This window comes from Polypterus senegalus, chromosome 9, assembly GCF_016835505.1.
Source record: "Polypterus senegalus isolate Bchr_013 chromosome 9, ASM1683550v1, whole genome shotgun sequence".
Lineage (NCBI taxonomy): Eukaryota > Metazoa > Chordata > Cladistia > Polypteriformes > Polypteridae > Polypterus > Polypterus senegalus.
Genome location: NC_053162.1, coordinates 129,691,951 through 129,704,747, shown reverse-complemented (window position 1 = coordinate 129,704,747; position 12,797 = coordinate 129,691,951). Strand labels below are relative to the sequence as shown.

The 12,797-nt window shown below is 38.1% G+C and overlaps 1 protein-coding gene across 1 annotated transcript in view; it reads right to left on the bottom strand.

Moving 5' to 3' along the window:
• The window catches only part of LOC120535783 (aryl hydrocarbon receptor-like), a 95,623-nt gene that overhangs the window by 69,326 nt on the left and 13,500 nt on the right, over positions 1–12,797 (bottom strand). The window contains exon 2 of the mRNA XM_039763843.1: positions 6,853–6,920. Coding sequence (XP_039619777.1) covers positions 6,853–6,920 — 68 coding nt within the window. The remainder of the gene's footprint in view (positions 1–6,852; positions 6,921–12,797) is intronic.

Here is a 12,797-nt window from a genome sequence, read left to right as displayed (position 1 = left end):
CACACAGGAGTCGCCTCACTGATGAGCACCTGCAATCCATCCTGAGAATCTCCACAACACAGAACCTCACACCAAACAGAAACGAACCTGTTGCCAAAAAGATGCCAGGCGTCCAGCTCTAAAATGACATATGAGCAAAGACAACTGAATGATTTGATTTGTTATTGCACGTAAGAGCGGAGTCAACCGTTTTAACAAACAGCGTATTGCACTGATACGAAATAGCTGTGTGTGTATATATGTAGATATGTATGTATATGTATATATATGTTTATATATGTGTGTGTGTATATATGTATATATATATATATATATATATGTGTATATGTATAGATATGTATATATATATATATATGTTTATGTGTGTGTGTGTAAATATATATATATATGACAACAACACTCATCACTCACAACAGTGACAAAACTATTACATTGACAATCAGGTTACGTTATTTTCAAAATGTTTCCTTTTCTTTTCATTGCTTCTTTAACACACTACTTCTCCGCTGCGAAGCGCGGGCATTTTGCTAGTATATATATATATCCCGCTCTACATACTCGAATAATGGATACTTTATTCGCCATCAATGATTGTTTTGGTAAAGCCATACTCAGTGTATTCATTAGATGAACGGTAAAAAAGTAAGAGCGAGGGGAGGATGACTCATTGAGGCATGCAGGCTGTAGTGCGCCAACTCTATCTGAATTGCGCGATCACATTTGAAAAAACATATCTTTTCAAGTTCTATTTAGTCCATATGTGTCAAACTCAAGGGCCGCGGGCCACATCCGCCCGGCGTGTAATTATATCCGCCCGCGAGATCATTTTATATACTGTATTATTGTTATTAAAGCCCGGGTATATGAAGCGCTGGTAACACAATAAACTACAGATCCCATAATGCAGCGCTTCAGCTGCCTTGCCGAACACTTACTGCGTTAATCAAGTCTACCTTATGATGCTACAAGTTATTGCGAAGCTAGAGTTATTGGCACTGAGTTTGCACGGCGCTTTGGTGACTTTGAAGAACAAAAAAAGTCCGTCTACATGCGGCTCGAACCTTGTGCATGTTTGGTAGCACATATCTGTGTGAGAAGCTCTTCTCAGTGATAAAGACTAACAAAACAGCACACAGGAGTCGCCTCACTGATGAGCACCTGCAATCCATCCTGAGAATCTCCACAACACAGAACCTCACACCAAACAGAAACGAACTTGTGGCCAAAAAAAGATGCCAGGCGTCCAGCTCTAAAATGACATATGAGCAAAGACAACTGAATGATTTGATTTGTCATTGCACGTAAGAGCGGAGTCAACTGTTTTAACAAACAGCGTATTGCACTGATACTGAAATAGCTGTGTGTGTATATATGTAGATATGTATGTATATGTATATATATGTTTATATATGTGTGTGTGTATGTATGTATATATATATATATGTATTTGTGTGTATATATGTGTGTGTATGTATGTATATGTGTGTATATATGTGTGTGTATATATGTATATATATATGTATGTATATATGTGACAACAACACTCATCACTCACAACAGTGACAAAACAATTACATTGACAATCAGGTTACGTTATTTTCAAAATGTTTCCTTTTCTTTTCATTGCTTCTTTAACACACTACTTCTCCGCTGCGAAGCACGGGTATTTTGCTAGTACACTAATAAAAGGCAAAGCCCTCACTGACTCACTGACTGACTATATATATACACACTCATCCTCAGGTTTTTATTTAGCCAAGTTTCTCTGATTGCCATAATATCATAATTATGCTCCACTACATACAACTCCAACTGACTTATTTTATTTTAGTTACGTCTAGATTAAGTTAAGCTATTTTTAATGTATTACTCATCTTACTTTTGCATTTAAACATTGGGTTAGAATTTACATTGTTATGCATTTTTATATTTACACTATTGTTACTTCCTTCATGTACAATTATACACCTGCCCTGTGCTAAACTCCATGCTCCTCTTACTCTAGTTTAAACATTCTCATATTCCTCCCCAACATATTTGTGCCCCTCCATGGTGGAACAGGTTAAATCTGTTCCAAAAGGAGTCCCTATGCCCCATAAACCTATACCCTTTAACCCAACAACAAGATTTGAGCCACAAGTTAAGCCTTCAAGTCTTCTCAGTCTTACCTCAACTGGTGCGTGGCATAAGTAGAACTTCGCAGAAGACTACTTTTTCAGTTGTGCTACTATGGCCAGCTCCTAACTCTTAAAATGTGGATCACAAAACTGACAGACTAACCTTATGTAAGTCATTTGTTCCAATGGATCCACCCCTGCTCTGGCTAAGAGCCTATTGACCCTTGCAGGGATGTCTCCTACCAGTGCACCCAGAAGGCAACAGACCATGCAAGACTCTTTGGCTTTGAAGCAAACCTGCGCTTCAGCATTCCTAATGATTAAATCCCCAGCTATCATTACATCTGTCTTTCTGGGAACTGATGTGGCCCATTGGGGCCCCTCATGCCTGCCCACCACTTCAATGAAATGGAAACAGTTCAAAACTTCCAGTGCTGAGAATAATGTCCCCGAACAGTGTGCACCCTTTACCTTGTACCTTGTTACTGTGACCCAGCTATCTCTGCATGTCTGGTCTGATCCTCCTCTTGTACCCCGTTAGGTTTACACATTATCTCTATAAAGGACACCAGGGCCAGGTCTCCCAATTCTCTACTAAAAGACATGCCAGCCAAATCCTCCAGATCTGCGACCCTGAGCTCGAGGTGCTGGATCAGCTGGCATCTATTGCAAATGTAGCCCTCATGGAAGACTGGCTCCTCCAAGCCGTTATCTAAAACGTTTGACATCTGACAGGAAATGCATTGTACTGGCCTCATTATTGAAATTTGACTTTGGATTACAAAAACTGCTCAATTAATTTGATGATTTTTAATGTTTTAAATGATTTAACTTAAAAATAAGCAAAAAAATATATTAAAGAACTGTTAAAGTTATTTTTCTCCTACAGGTCCCTTAAGCTTCTGTAATATTCTCCCCCTGGACTGCCTGCTGTTTATCTATCTAGGAGGTTAACTTTACTTTTCTTTCTCTGCTCTCCTAACTTTGTGCTCCTCTTATTTCTTACTTAAAAACTCTCCACTCACACCATTTGTATTCCTTCATATTAATGAACCCTTACGCTGTGGCCCTCTTAACTGCCCAGCTTTACTGATCACTAAAAACCCATTTACGGAATATCAAATGCTAGTTAATTTCTTACTGTCTTATCTGCTCCTACAGCCACATGTGCCTGATCGGGGCACCTTGACACTAGTCACCTGCGTATGCAGCATGGAGCACTTCTCTTTACTGCTTTAAAGTCAGCGGCCTATCTTTACTTAAAATGAGTGCCCTCACTTCGCTATTAGCATTAATGTTTGACTGTATGAGTGCTATTTGCCGCTCTAACAAAATTTTCTGTATATGCCCTGACTTTTTTCCCCACTTAAGAAACGTTGTTACTGTTAATTTCAACTACCCGTTGCTACAACAATTATTATTCGCTTATAGAGATGCCGGTGTAAGATACATCTGCTTATTGCCTTTCCTTGCGGATGCAAGTCTGAGTACAAATAACAACAAGTACAAGTAACTTTTCCAAATGCTTCCCAAACACTCAGCTACTTTTGCTCCTGTGCGGGTGAAAAACAAAAGCACAAAAACCTTCCTAATGGAGAAAAAAGGTTTTAAAAATTTCTGCATAGATCCTTAGCTGCAACCAAAAAGCAAAGGTTTTAGGATTAAAATGTATTTTTTAATTGAGTCTTACACCTCAGAACACACAACTGTCAGCATCTTCTCTTCCACTTGCAAGGATGGCATCAACACATCTCAGTCTCCAATCAGCTCCTCTCACCCACCTGATCAGCGTTTCAGAATTATTTCTAGGAATTGCACTAAAAGTCTGACTAGGATAAGAATTTGTCCTACCTCGGAGTAGGACATGTGAAATATAGGCGCTTTTCCACTGCATAGTACGGCACAGCACGGTTCAGTACAGCTCACCTTGGTTCGGCTCAGTTCGGCTCGGTTTGCGTTTCGACTGCAGTTTAGTACCGCTTTAGACTGGGCGGATTATTCACATGTCGTTATAGTTGCGCGGCCTCTACTGCCGTGACACCGTGGAACTTTTACAACAACACGCAGACAACGACAACACTTTAGCTCGACGACGCGCAAGGGTAAGCATCTAAAAAAAGCACATCACTAGCTAACTTTTATCACTGTTGCAAAGCATAAAATGAACTTAACTGCCAGTGTAACATTAAAATGCTGATTCTGTATATTACAGATCTTCCACATTTTGCAAAAAAGTCGCAGCAACAGACCATCTGTTTGGACATTTAAGAGTGGTGGGATGTGATTGTTCCCGGTTTTACAAACACTCAGTGGCTGGAGAACTTTCGAATGTCTGAAGAAACATTCATCCACTTATGCAACAAACTGCGTCCAGTGATGGAGAGACGGGACACAGCGCGTGTGTGTACCTTTAAAGAAAAGAATAGCCAGTGACGCAGCAATGACGATTTTCTCCGGCCAATCAGTGACCAGCAGAGTTTACACGTCACGTTTTGGTAACGGTTCGGCGCGCTTGGAACCTCGGCTGAGGTGGTACTAAAAAAAGGACCAGGTACCAGGTACTGTTCCCAGTGGAAAACCCCCCAAAAGTGAGCTGAACTGAACCGTGTCGTGCCGTACTATGCAGTGGAAAAGCGCCATATTTATGAAGAGTCCTGCTCCCACTCCCAGCTAGGAGTACAAGCTCCTCAACTTCTTCTGCAGGATTCAATAAAGGGTGGTTGGTAGGAAACTGCGGATTTGGGGCTTGAGATTTTGTTTTGAGGAGAACACTGTGATGTGTACGAGAGTGTGTTTTATTGTGTCTTTGCATTGAAAATATGCAGTATGTGCTATTTTTAAACAAATGCACTGCACTGCACTCCAGTGGGGTGATGTGGATGAGAATCATAAATAGAATTGATTTTCCATGTACTGTGCAGAAAAGAACACACATAACCATGGAAATGTGAAAGAGGTTTAGGGGAGTAATATTCCTTTTTTCACAAATCATATAAACTTTAAAACCACCCAAAAATCTTTTTGGTGAGTTTCAAATTTAATTTCACAATTATAATTTCACAATTATAAAATTGCCTACAAAAAGAATTTTAGTGTCAGTCACAAAACTCAATGTGAATCAAAACTTGCCTATTTCACTTGTCACTAGTCACTGTGCCTTGCATGATTTCCCTTTCCAAGACTGATTTCTACATTGCCTTCAGAACAGGTTATAGCTGCCAGGAACACTGTAGTGAAATAAGCAGGTATAAGGAAATGTTTAGAAGACAACCACCCAAAGTAATTACACCAAGCAAAGAAAATGAAAATGCATAGGAAATGTTCCAATGTGTAGGTGTGTTTCACTAACATCAAGATCAGAATGGGACCAGGCATATCAGACAGCTAATTTGGACAGTGCATTTGTGGAGACCCGAGAGCAGAATGGCTTTGGAATGCTATAAAAGTTCTGTCTATAATCACAGCTAGTTTTGAAAGTTTTATTTTATTTCATTTTTAAGCACATTGCCAATGTGTAGATGCTGTGATGAGTTGTTGCCCTACACAGACTTAATTCATGGTCAGTTGCTGCCAGGTAAAGCTCTAGACCCCTGCTCCCCTTAATCTTTTAAGTGGCTTTGAGAAAAATATGTTATTTCCATTTTTCTGAATATAGAATCAAAGATTTACACAACTAAAATGCTTTCAGTGAACATTGCAGTGAAAGTTTACAATCTTTAAAAATAAATAAAATGAGAGTGTACAATTGTTAAAAGGAATATAATATACACTAAAATACTTGTATTATCTGATATATCATAAGACAAAATTAAACAATTTCAGCATTAGGAAAATAAACACAATGAGGGCAGCATGGACATCTTAGCATTTGTATTTCTCTCCAGAATCAAACATAGTGAGATATGCTGTCCAAGAAAAATAATAGATATGAATTTAGGCATAATCAGTATAATGCATATATAATGTAAACGAGCCTATCAGATAGGACACTAGACTGACATCAGACAAGGAAACTTCTGAATACAAGTAAGTATAGACAAGGCAGTAATCCTGTGAATGTATAATGGATTCTCCAGACACACACACACAGAGGTTGTAGAATCCTGACAGGAAACAGGCAAGAGTTCTTCACGACACCAGAGGCCACCAGGTATGCTCTACGATGGACAGGTAAGCTCCTGTTATTTATGAATATGGACAGTTATCTCAGATACCACCTGTCCTATGAATACAAAGCCCTATGATCTGTTATGAGGAACTGACATTACCAAAGAGCAGTGTCTTTATGGCCCTGATTATTTATGGGCCCATAGCAGACCCCAAACCACACTGTAAACCTGTTCTCTCATAGTTAGCATTAAAGTGAACTTCTTCCTGCCCGTGGGTAGCTGAGCCTGGAATCAGAGGTTATTTCAGAAATATTGACTGACCAAAAAGATCAGGGACAGTGAGTGAGAGAACGTGAGGAGAAGAAAAAAAGCCTATTGACATTATTTAAGGCTAATTAAGCATAATTTCTACCTAGCTATAAACCATTCTGATTGGTATAACTCATGAATACCACAAGTTTTATTTCTGTTACCATTTCTAACTCAATGTTGTCCCCTACACATTGATTTATCCCTAACTATTATGTGAGCCATGAGTCACACACTGGACAACACGCTCAGTACTATTTAATTTGTCTTGTGCTTTGGAGTTATAGTGGGCACATGCAGTCTCCATCATAACTCACGATTTACTAGTGGGTCGTTTCCTTTTCTTGCTGGCATACACTGAAGTATTCATTCTTCTTCTGTACATCTACAAATAAACAGAAAATATGCATTTGTTAGCCTCTGAAATTCTAAACAACTAGTTCTGAAATACCCGACTTCAGGAAAACCGAGTTCATATTTGAAGATCAGTATGCTACTCATTATGTAATAGGACCTGAAACAAATAGACACACTGAAAACTCAATAGTTTTTATTTTAAATTTGGTATGAGTGCTATACATATTAGAAAACATTAAGCAACAAAACAGATAGCAGAAATAGAGTCTGTTTTAAGTTCAATAAAATGTGTAATTATTAAACGAAACCTCCGTGATTTTTTTTAAAGTAAATAAAACTTTTTTTTTAATGTTTTAATAAAAATGGAATTTCCATTGAAGAAAGTATTTGTGTAATGATTCCTTAATTGCATGAAGAAAAATGTAATACCCTTAGGGTTACATAAAAAAGTTAGTCAAAAGAACAAATCATTTACATTTTTGTAGTTTAATATGCCTTTAAAGTAAAAGGAAAACTTACCATAAAATTACATACAGTAATTCGTACAACCTTTAAATACACATGTTAACAGTAAAACTAACCAATTACTACATTTTATTAGACAAGTTCTGAACAAGAATGCCAGATATGGAGATGTCTCTGAGAATGTAGTTTGCTCTTCATCTTCAGCTTGGCTACCAAGACAGCAAAAACAGAAAGCCACTCTCTGAATCCTAGCTGTACATACTTTACCGCGACCAAGGCATGTGAGGACCAATGGAAAGATTTTGGATTGTGAACAGTTAAAGACAATATATTTCTATTTTTTCATAGAAACTCAGAAAAACACACATATATCACATTGACTAAAAAGGCAGAAAATTAAAAAGAAGAAATTCTGACTTGGCAGTCACAGTCACAGTGAGACATTATGGAGACATATTGCTGTTGGTATAAAGGAGCCCCAGTAGCGTTTCTTGTCACTATTCTGCTTAATAATTCATTGGCTGAAAGACCTCACTGTTAGTGTGTATAAGAAAGGATGTGCAGCATTGTTCATAATGGCTCTCAGTTTTGTTTAATTCCTTTGCTATGACCTCCTGGGGCTTCAAAGTGTGTCCCATATATGAGCCTGCCCTTTTAATTAGCTTGCCGATTTGGTGGGTCTATCTTGAAGTGATGTTACCAGCTCAGCACACCACAGTCGACAAAATTGTACTGAGTTGTAGAAGGTAAGAAAAAAGAGCCTGCTTTGCCCTTTCCTATATAGTTTCTCTGTGTGCCTGAGACCAGTCCAATCTGTCATTAATGTGGACCCCAAAAGTTCTTGTAGTCATGCATTACTTCTGCATCCACTGCCTAAATAGTGAGTGAACATAGATGCTCTTTGGTGTGGCGAAAGTAAATAATCAGTTCCTTGGTTTTGCTAATGTCTATTTGCAGACAATTCTTTCTCCATCAAGAAACAAAATTCTCTAGCTGACTCCTATATTCTGTGTCATTTCCATCATCAATACACCCCATAAGTGCAGAATCATTCGCGAATTTCTATAAGTAACATGACCTTGTGTTATATTTCAAGTGTGAGATGTACAGAGTGAACAGAGAATGAGATAATAATAATAATAAATTTTATTTATGTTGCGCTTTATATTTAAGAATCTCAAAGTGCTACAAAATAAGAATAAATTAACAAACAAGATAATCTATAGAAATAATTTAACAAAATGCCTTTCTAAAAAGATAAGTTTTTAGGTTTCGTTTGAAAGCATCAGTCGACTGTGGGGCTCAGGTAATCAGGGAGAGAATTCCACAGCCTCGACGCCACCGAAGAAAAGGCCCTATCACCCATACTGCTAAGCTTAGTTCTGGTAACTTGAAGAATGTATGCACAGAGAGGAGGGTGCGTGAGGAAGTATGAGGGATAAGGAGTTCCTGTAGATACAGGGGAGCAGATCCATAGATGCACTGATGGGTAAGAAGGGAAACCTTGTACTCAATTCTAAGTGGTACAGGGAGCCAGTGAAGGGTTTTCAAGATAGGAGTGATGTGGCTATGCTTTCGCACCCTCATCAGGATCCAGGCAGCGCTGTTCTGAATGTACTGGAGTCTCTGGATACTCTTGCCAGGAATCCCAATGAGGAGCGCATTACAGTAATCCCGCCTGGACGAGACAAAGGCATGGACAAGCCTCTCTGCATCTGCCAGGGTAAATGTTGGATGAAGTTTAGCAATGTTCCTGAGATGGTAAAAAGATGACTTACAAAGATGTTTAATGTGGGTGTTAAAAGTGAGTCGAGAGTCCATTTTAACATCCAAATTGGTAACTGTTGTAGAAAGAGGAATGTTTTGACCAGAAAAAGTGATACTGGTGATGGTAGAAGAACGAAGATGGTGTGGTGTGCCAACTAAATAAATAACTAAATTAAATAGGAGTGATCCTTGTGGATCTCCAGTGCTGCTCACATTTATATCAAAAACAAAATGCACTTTTACCTAAGACTATGTTATGAGTTCCACCATAATTAACTGTCACTGTGATTCTTTATTCCTATAGGAGTCTTGCGCCTTTTTAAAATATCCACTGATTGGCAGAACTGCGCACCAAGGCATGCAAGAGAGCAGGTTTAGTTACTTTACTCTGTCATTATAATTTGTTGTTACTTAATATACCAAAAGCAAAAACAAAGCAAATGAATGTGATAATCAAACCACACAACCTGGATAATTAACCGAAGAAAGAGCTAACCTAACCAAACCAAACCATAGTTGTAGCTCAGATGTCTCACGGCATAGAGATATTATGGTGATTGTGTTCTTCCTGCTGCTGCTGCTGCTCAGTGTTTGACTTTATAAAATCTAATGTGTTTCAGGTCCTGAGATGGTACGCTTGACTAATTTTATGGAATATGTCAGCTGTCTGGGCCCTGCTTGTGACATTTAAATGTCACCATTTAATTAATATGTTTGGTATTTGTAGCTAGTATTTGCTAGCTAGAAATGTAAGTTAAGCAGGTTGTGATGTTCAAGTATTTTTTGAGCAGTCTTTAACCTTTAACAAAAATACACCAAAGTTCCCACAAGTTACAAAGTCTAAAGATATGTTGACTGAGAAAGCCTATATCAATATGTCATACTTACACCTTCATATGACTTATGCAGACTAATGCAGACGTATTGTCTTTAAATTCATTTAACATTTTAAAGCTAAAAAAAGATAAAGTATATCCTTAAAATGTTACTACAACAATGAAATAATATTTCACAACTGGTCAGTTGGTCCTATGTGCTTTGTTGCTTAACCTTACATTAATTGATGGTCCTCATGGTACTGCTTTCAACAAAGGTACTCAGTAACTTGCTGTATATATCCAGAGTCCTGTCATTTGTGTGAAGGTATTCTTGGTAGTGTACATGCAGAATTTATTGTTAACCAGCTAAAATCCAGTGCTCATGTAGGTCCCTGCTATTAGAATGGTAGTCTCAGCATCAGATGCTTTAACTACAGAATAGCAGAGCTTAGCTCTAATGATAGGCAAGGGAGGAACAAAATCTGTGAAAAAAGGCCACATGTACAAACAATATAAGGTGTAAGTAATTCTAAATAAGATGCTCCTAAATAAACACCTCAGCAGGTATATGCTGTACACTATATTTTGCAGTAACTTCCTTTGAATCCAAATATTTCATGTGAACACCCATAATTCAAGACTTTTACAATTGATTCTACATATAATACTCCATTTTACACCTTCTGTTTAGACTCACACACACTGCTGATATCTGCAACATCTCAATAATCAAAACATTTGCTTTAGTTCATCTAGCCATTTGTCTAGCCATTTTCCAAACCTTTTTTTTCTATAACTTAGGGGGTTTTGTCCTCTGCTCGTTTCACTCGCCATCCCCCAGGCTGGTGCTACACACAAGCCACTTTGTGGTTCTGCCGCTCACGTACAGGCATGCAGATGTACAATTTAAACAGATTTTTTATTTTTCATGGGAATGTTTACATATGCATAATAGAACTAACTACAGTATTTTACATTAAAGCGAGCAATTAACCTTATTAAAAAATACTAAAATGTAAAAATTTGAAAGTAAATTATGATTTCTTATTCTTTTGCATGTTTGTCACACAAAATGTTTCTGATCATCAAACACATTTAACCATTAGTCAAATATAACACAAGTAAACACAAAATGCAGTTTTTAAATGATGGTTTTTATTATTTAGGGAGAAAAAAAAATCCAAACCTACATGGCTCTGTGTGAAAAAGTAATTGCCCCCTGAACCTAATAACTGGTTGGGCCACCCTTAGCAGCAATAACTGCAATCAAGCATTTGCAATAACTTGCAATGAGTCTTTTACAGCGCTCTGGAGGAATTTTGGCCCACTCATCTTTGCAGAATTGTTGTAATTCAGCTTTATTTGAGGGTTTTCTAGCATGAACCGCCTTTTTAAGGTCATGTCATAGCATCTCAATTGGATTCAGGTCAGGACTTTGACTAGGCCACTCCAAAGTCTTCATTTTGTTTTTCTTCAGCCATTCAGAGGTGGATTTGATGGTGTGTTTTGGGTCATTGTCCTGTTGCAGCACCCAAGATCGCTTCAGCTTGAGTTGACGAACAAATGGCCGGACATTCTCCTTCAGGATTTTTTGGTAGACAGTAGAATTCATGGCTCCATCTATCACAGCAAGCCTTTCAGGTCCTGAAGCAGCAAAACAACCCCAGACCATCACACTACCACCACCATATTTTACTGTTGGTATGATGTTCTTTTTCTGAAATGCTGTGTTCCTTTTACGCCAGATGTAACGGGACATTTGCCTTCCAAAAGTTCAACTTTTGTCTCATCAGTCCACAAGGTATTTTCCCAAAAGTCTTGGCAATCATTGAGATGTTTCTTAGCAAAATTGAGACGAGCCCAAATGTTCTTTTTGCTTAACAGTGGTTTGCGCCTTGGAAATCTGCCATGCAGGCCATTTTTGCCCAGTCTCTTTCTTATGGTGGAGTCGTGAACACTGACCTTAATTGAGGCAAGTGAGGCCTGCAGTTCTTTAGACGTTGTCCTGGGGTCTTTTGTGACCTCTCGGATGAGTCGTCTCTGCGCTCTTGGGGTAATTTTGGTCGGCCGGCCACTCCTGGGAAGGTTCACCACTGTTCCATGTTTTTGCCATTTGTGGATAATGGCTTTCACTGTGGTTCGCTGGAGTCCCAAAGCTTTAGAAATGGCTTTATAACCTTTACCAGACTGATAGATCTCAATTACTTCTGTTCTCATTTGTTCCTGAATTTCTTTGGATCTTGGCATGATGTCTAGCTTTTGAGGTGCTTTTGGTCTACTTCTCTGTGTCAGGCAGCTCCTATTTAAGTGATTTCTTGATTGAAACAGGTGTGGCAGTAATCAGGCCTGGGGGTGGCTACGGAAATTGAACTCAGGTGTGATACACCGCAGTTAGGGTATTTTTTAACAAGGGGCAATTACTTTTTCACACAGGGCCATGTAGGTTTGGATTTTTTCTCCCTAAATAATAAAAACCATCATTTAAAAACTGCATTTTGTGTTTACTTGTGTTATATTTGACTAATGGTTAAATGTGTTTGATGATCAGAAACATTTTGTGTGACAAACATGCAAAAGAATAAGAAATCAGGAAGGGGGCAAATAGTTTTTCACACCACTGTATATGATTTTGTTCTATTTGGTTTTGAAATTAAAACGCTAATATTTTTTAATCTTACACTTTTACTGTAAAACTTCAGTAAAAACAATTTTTTGAATTAGATTTATGTCAATATCGTACTGAATTTTGATTCTGTGTTTGGACTTGCTGTACATCATGTCAATGCAACGTATAACTGCCCGTAAGATAATTTAGTTAATTCTCTCTAATAAATAAACCGACTTTTTTGAATGTT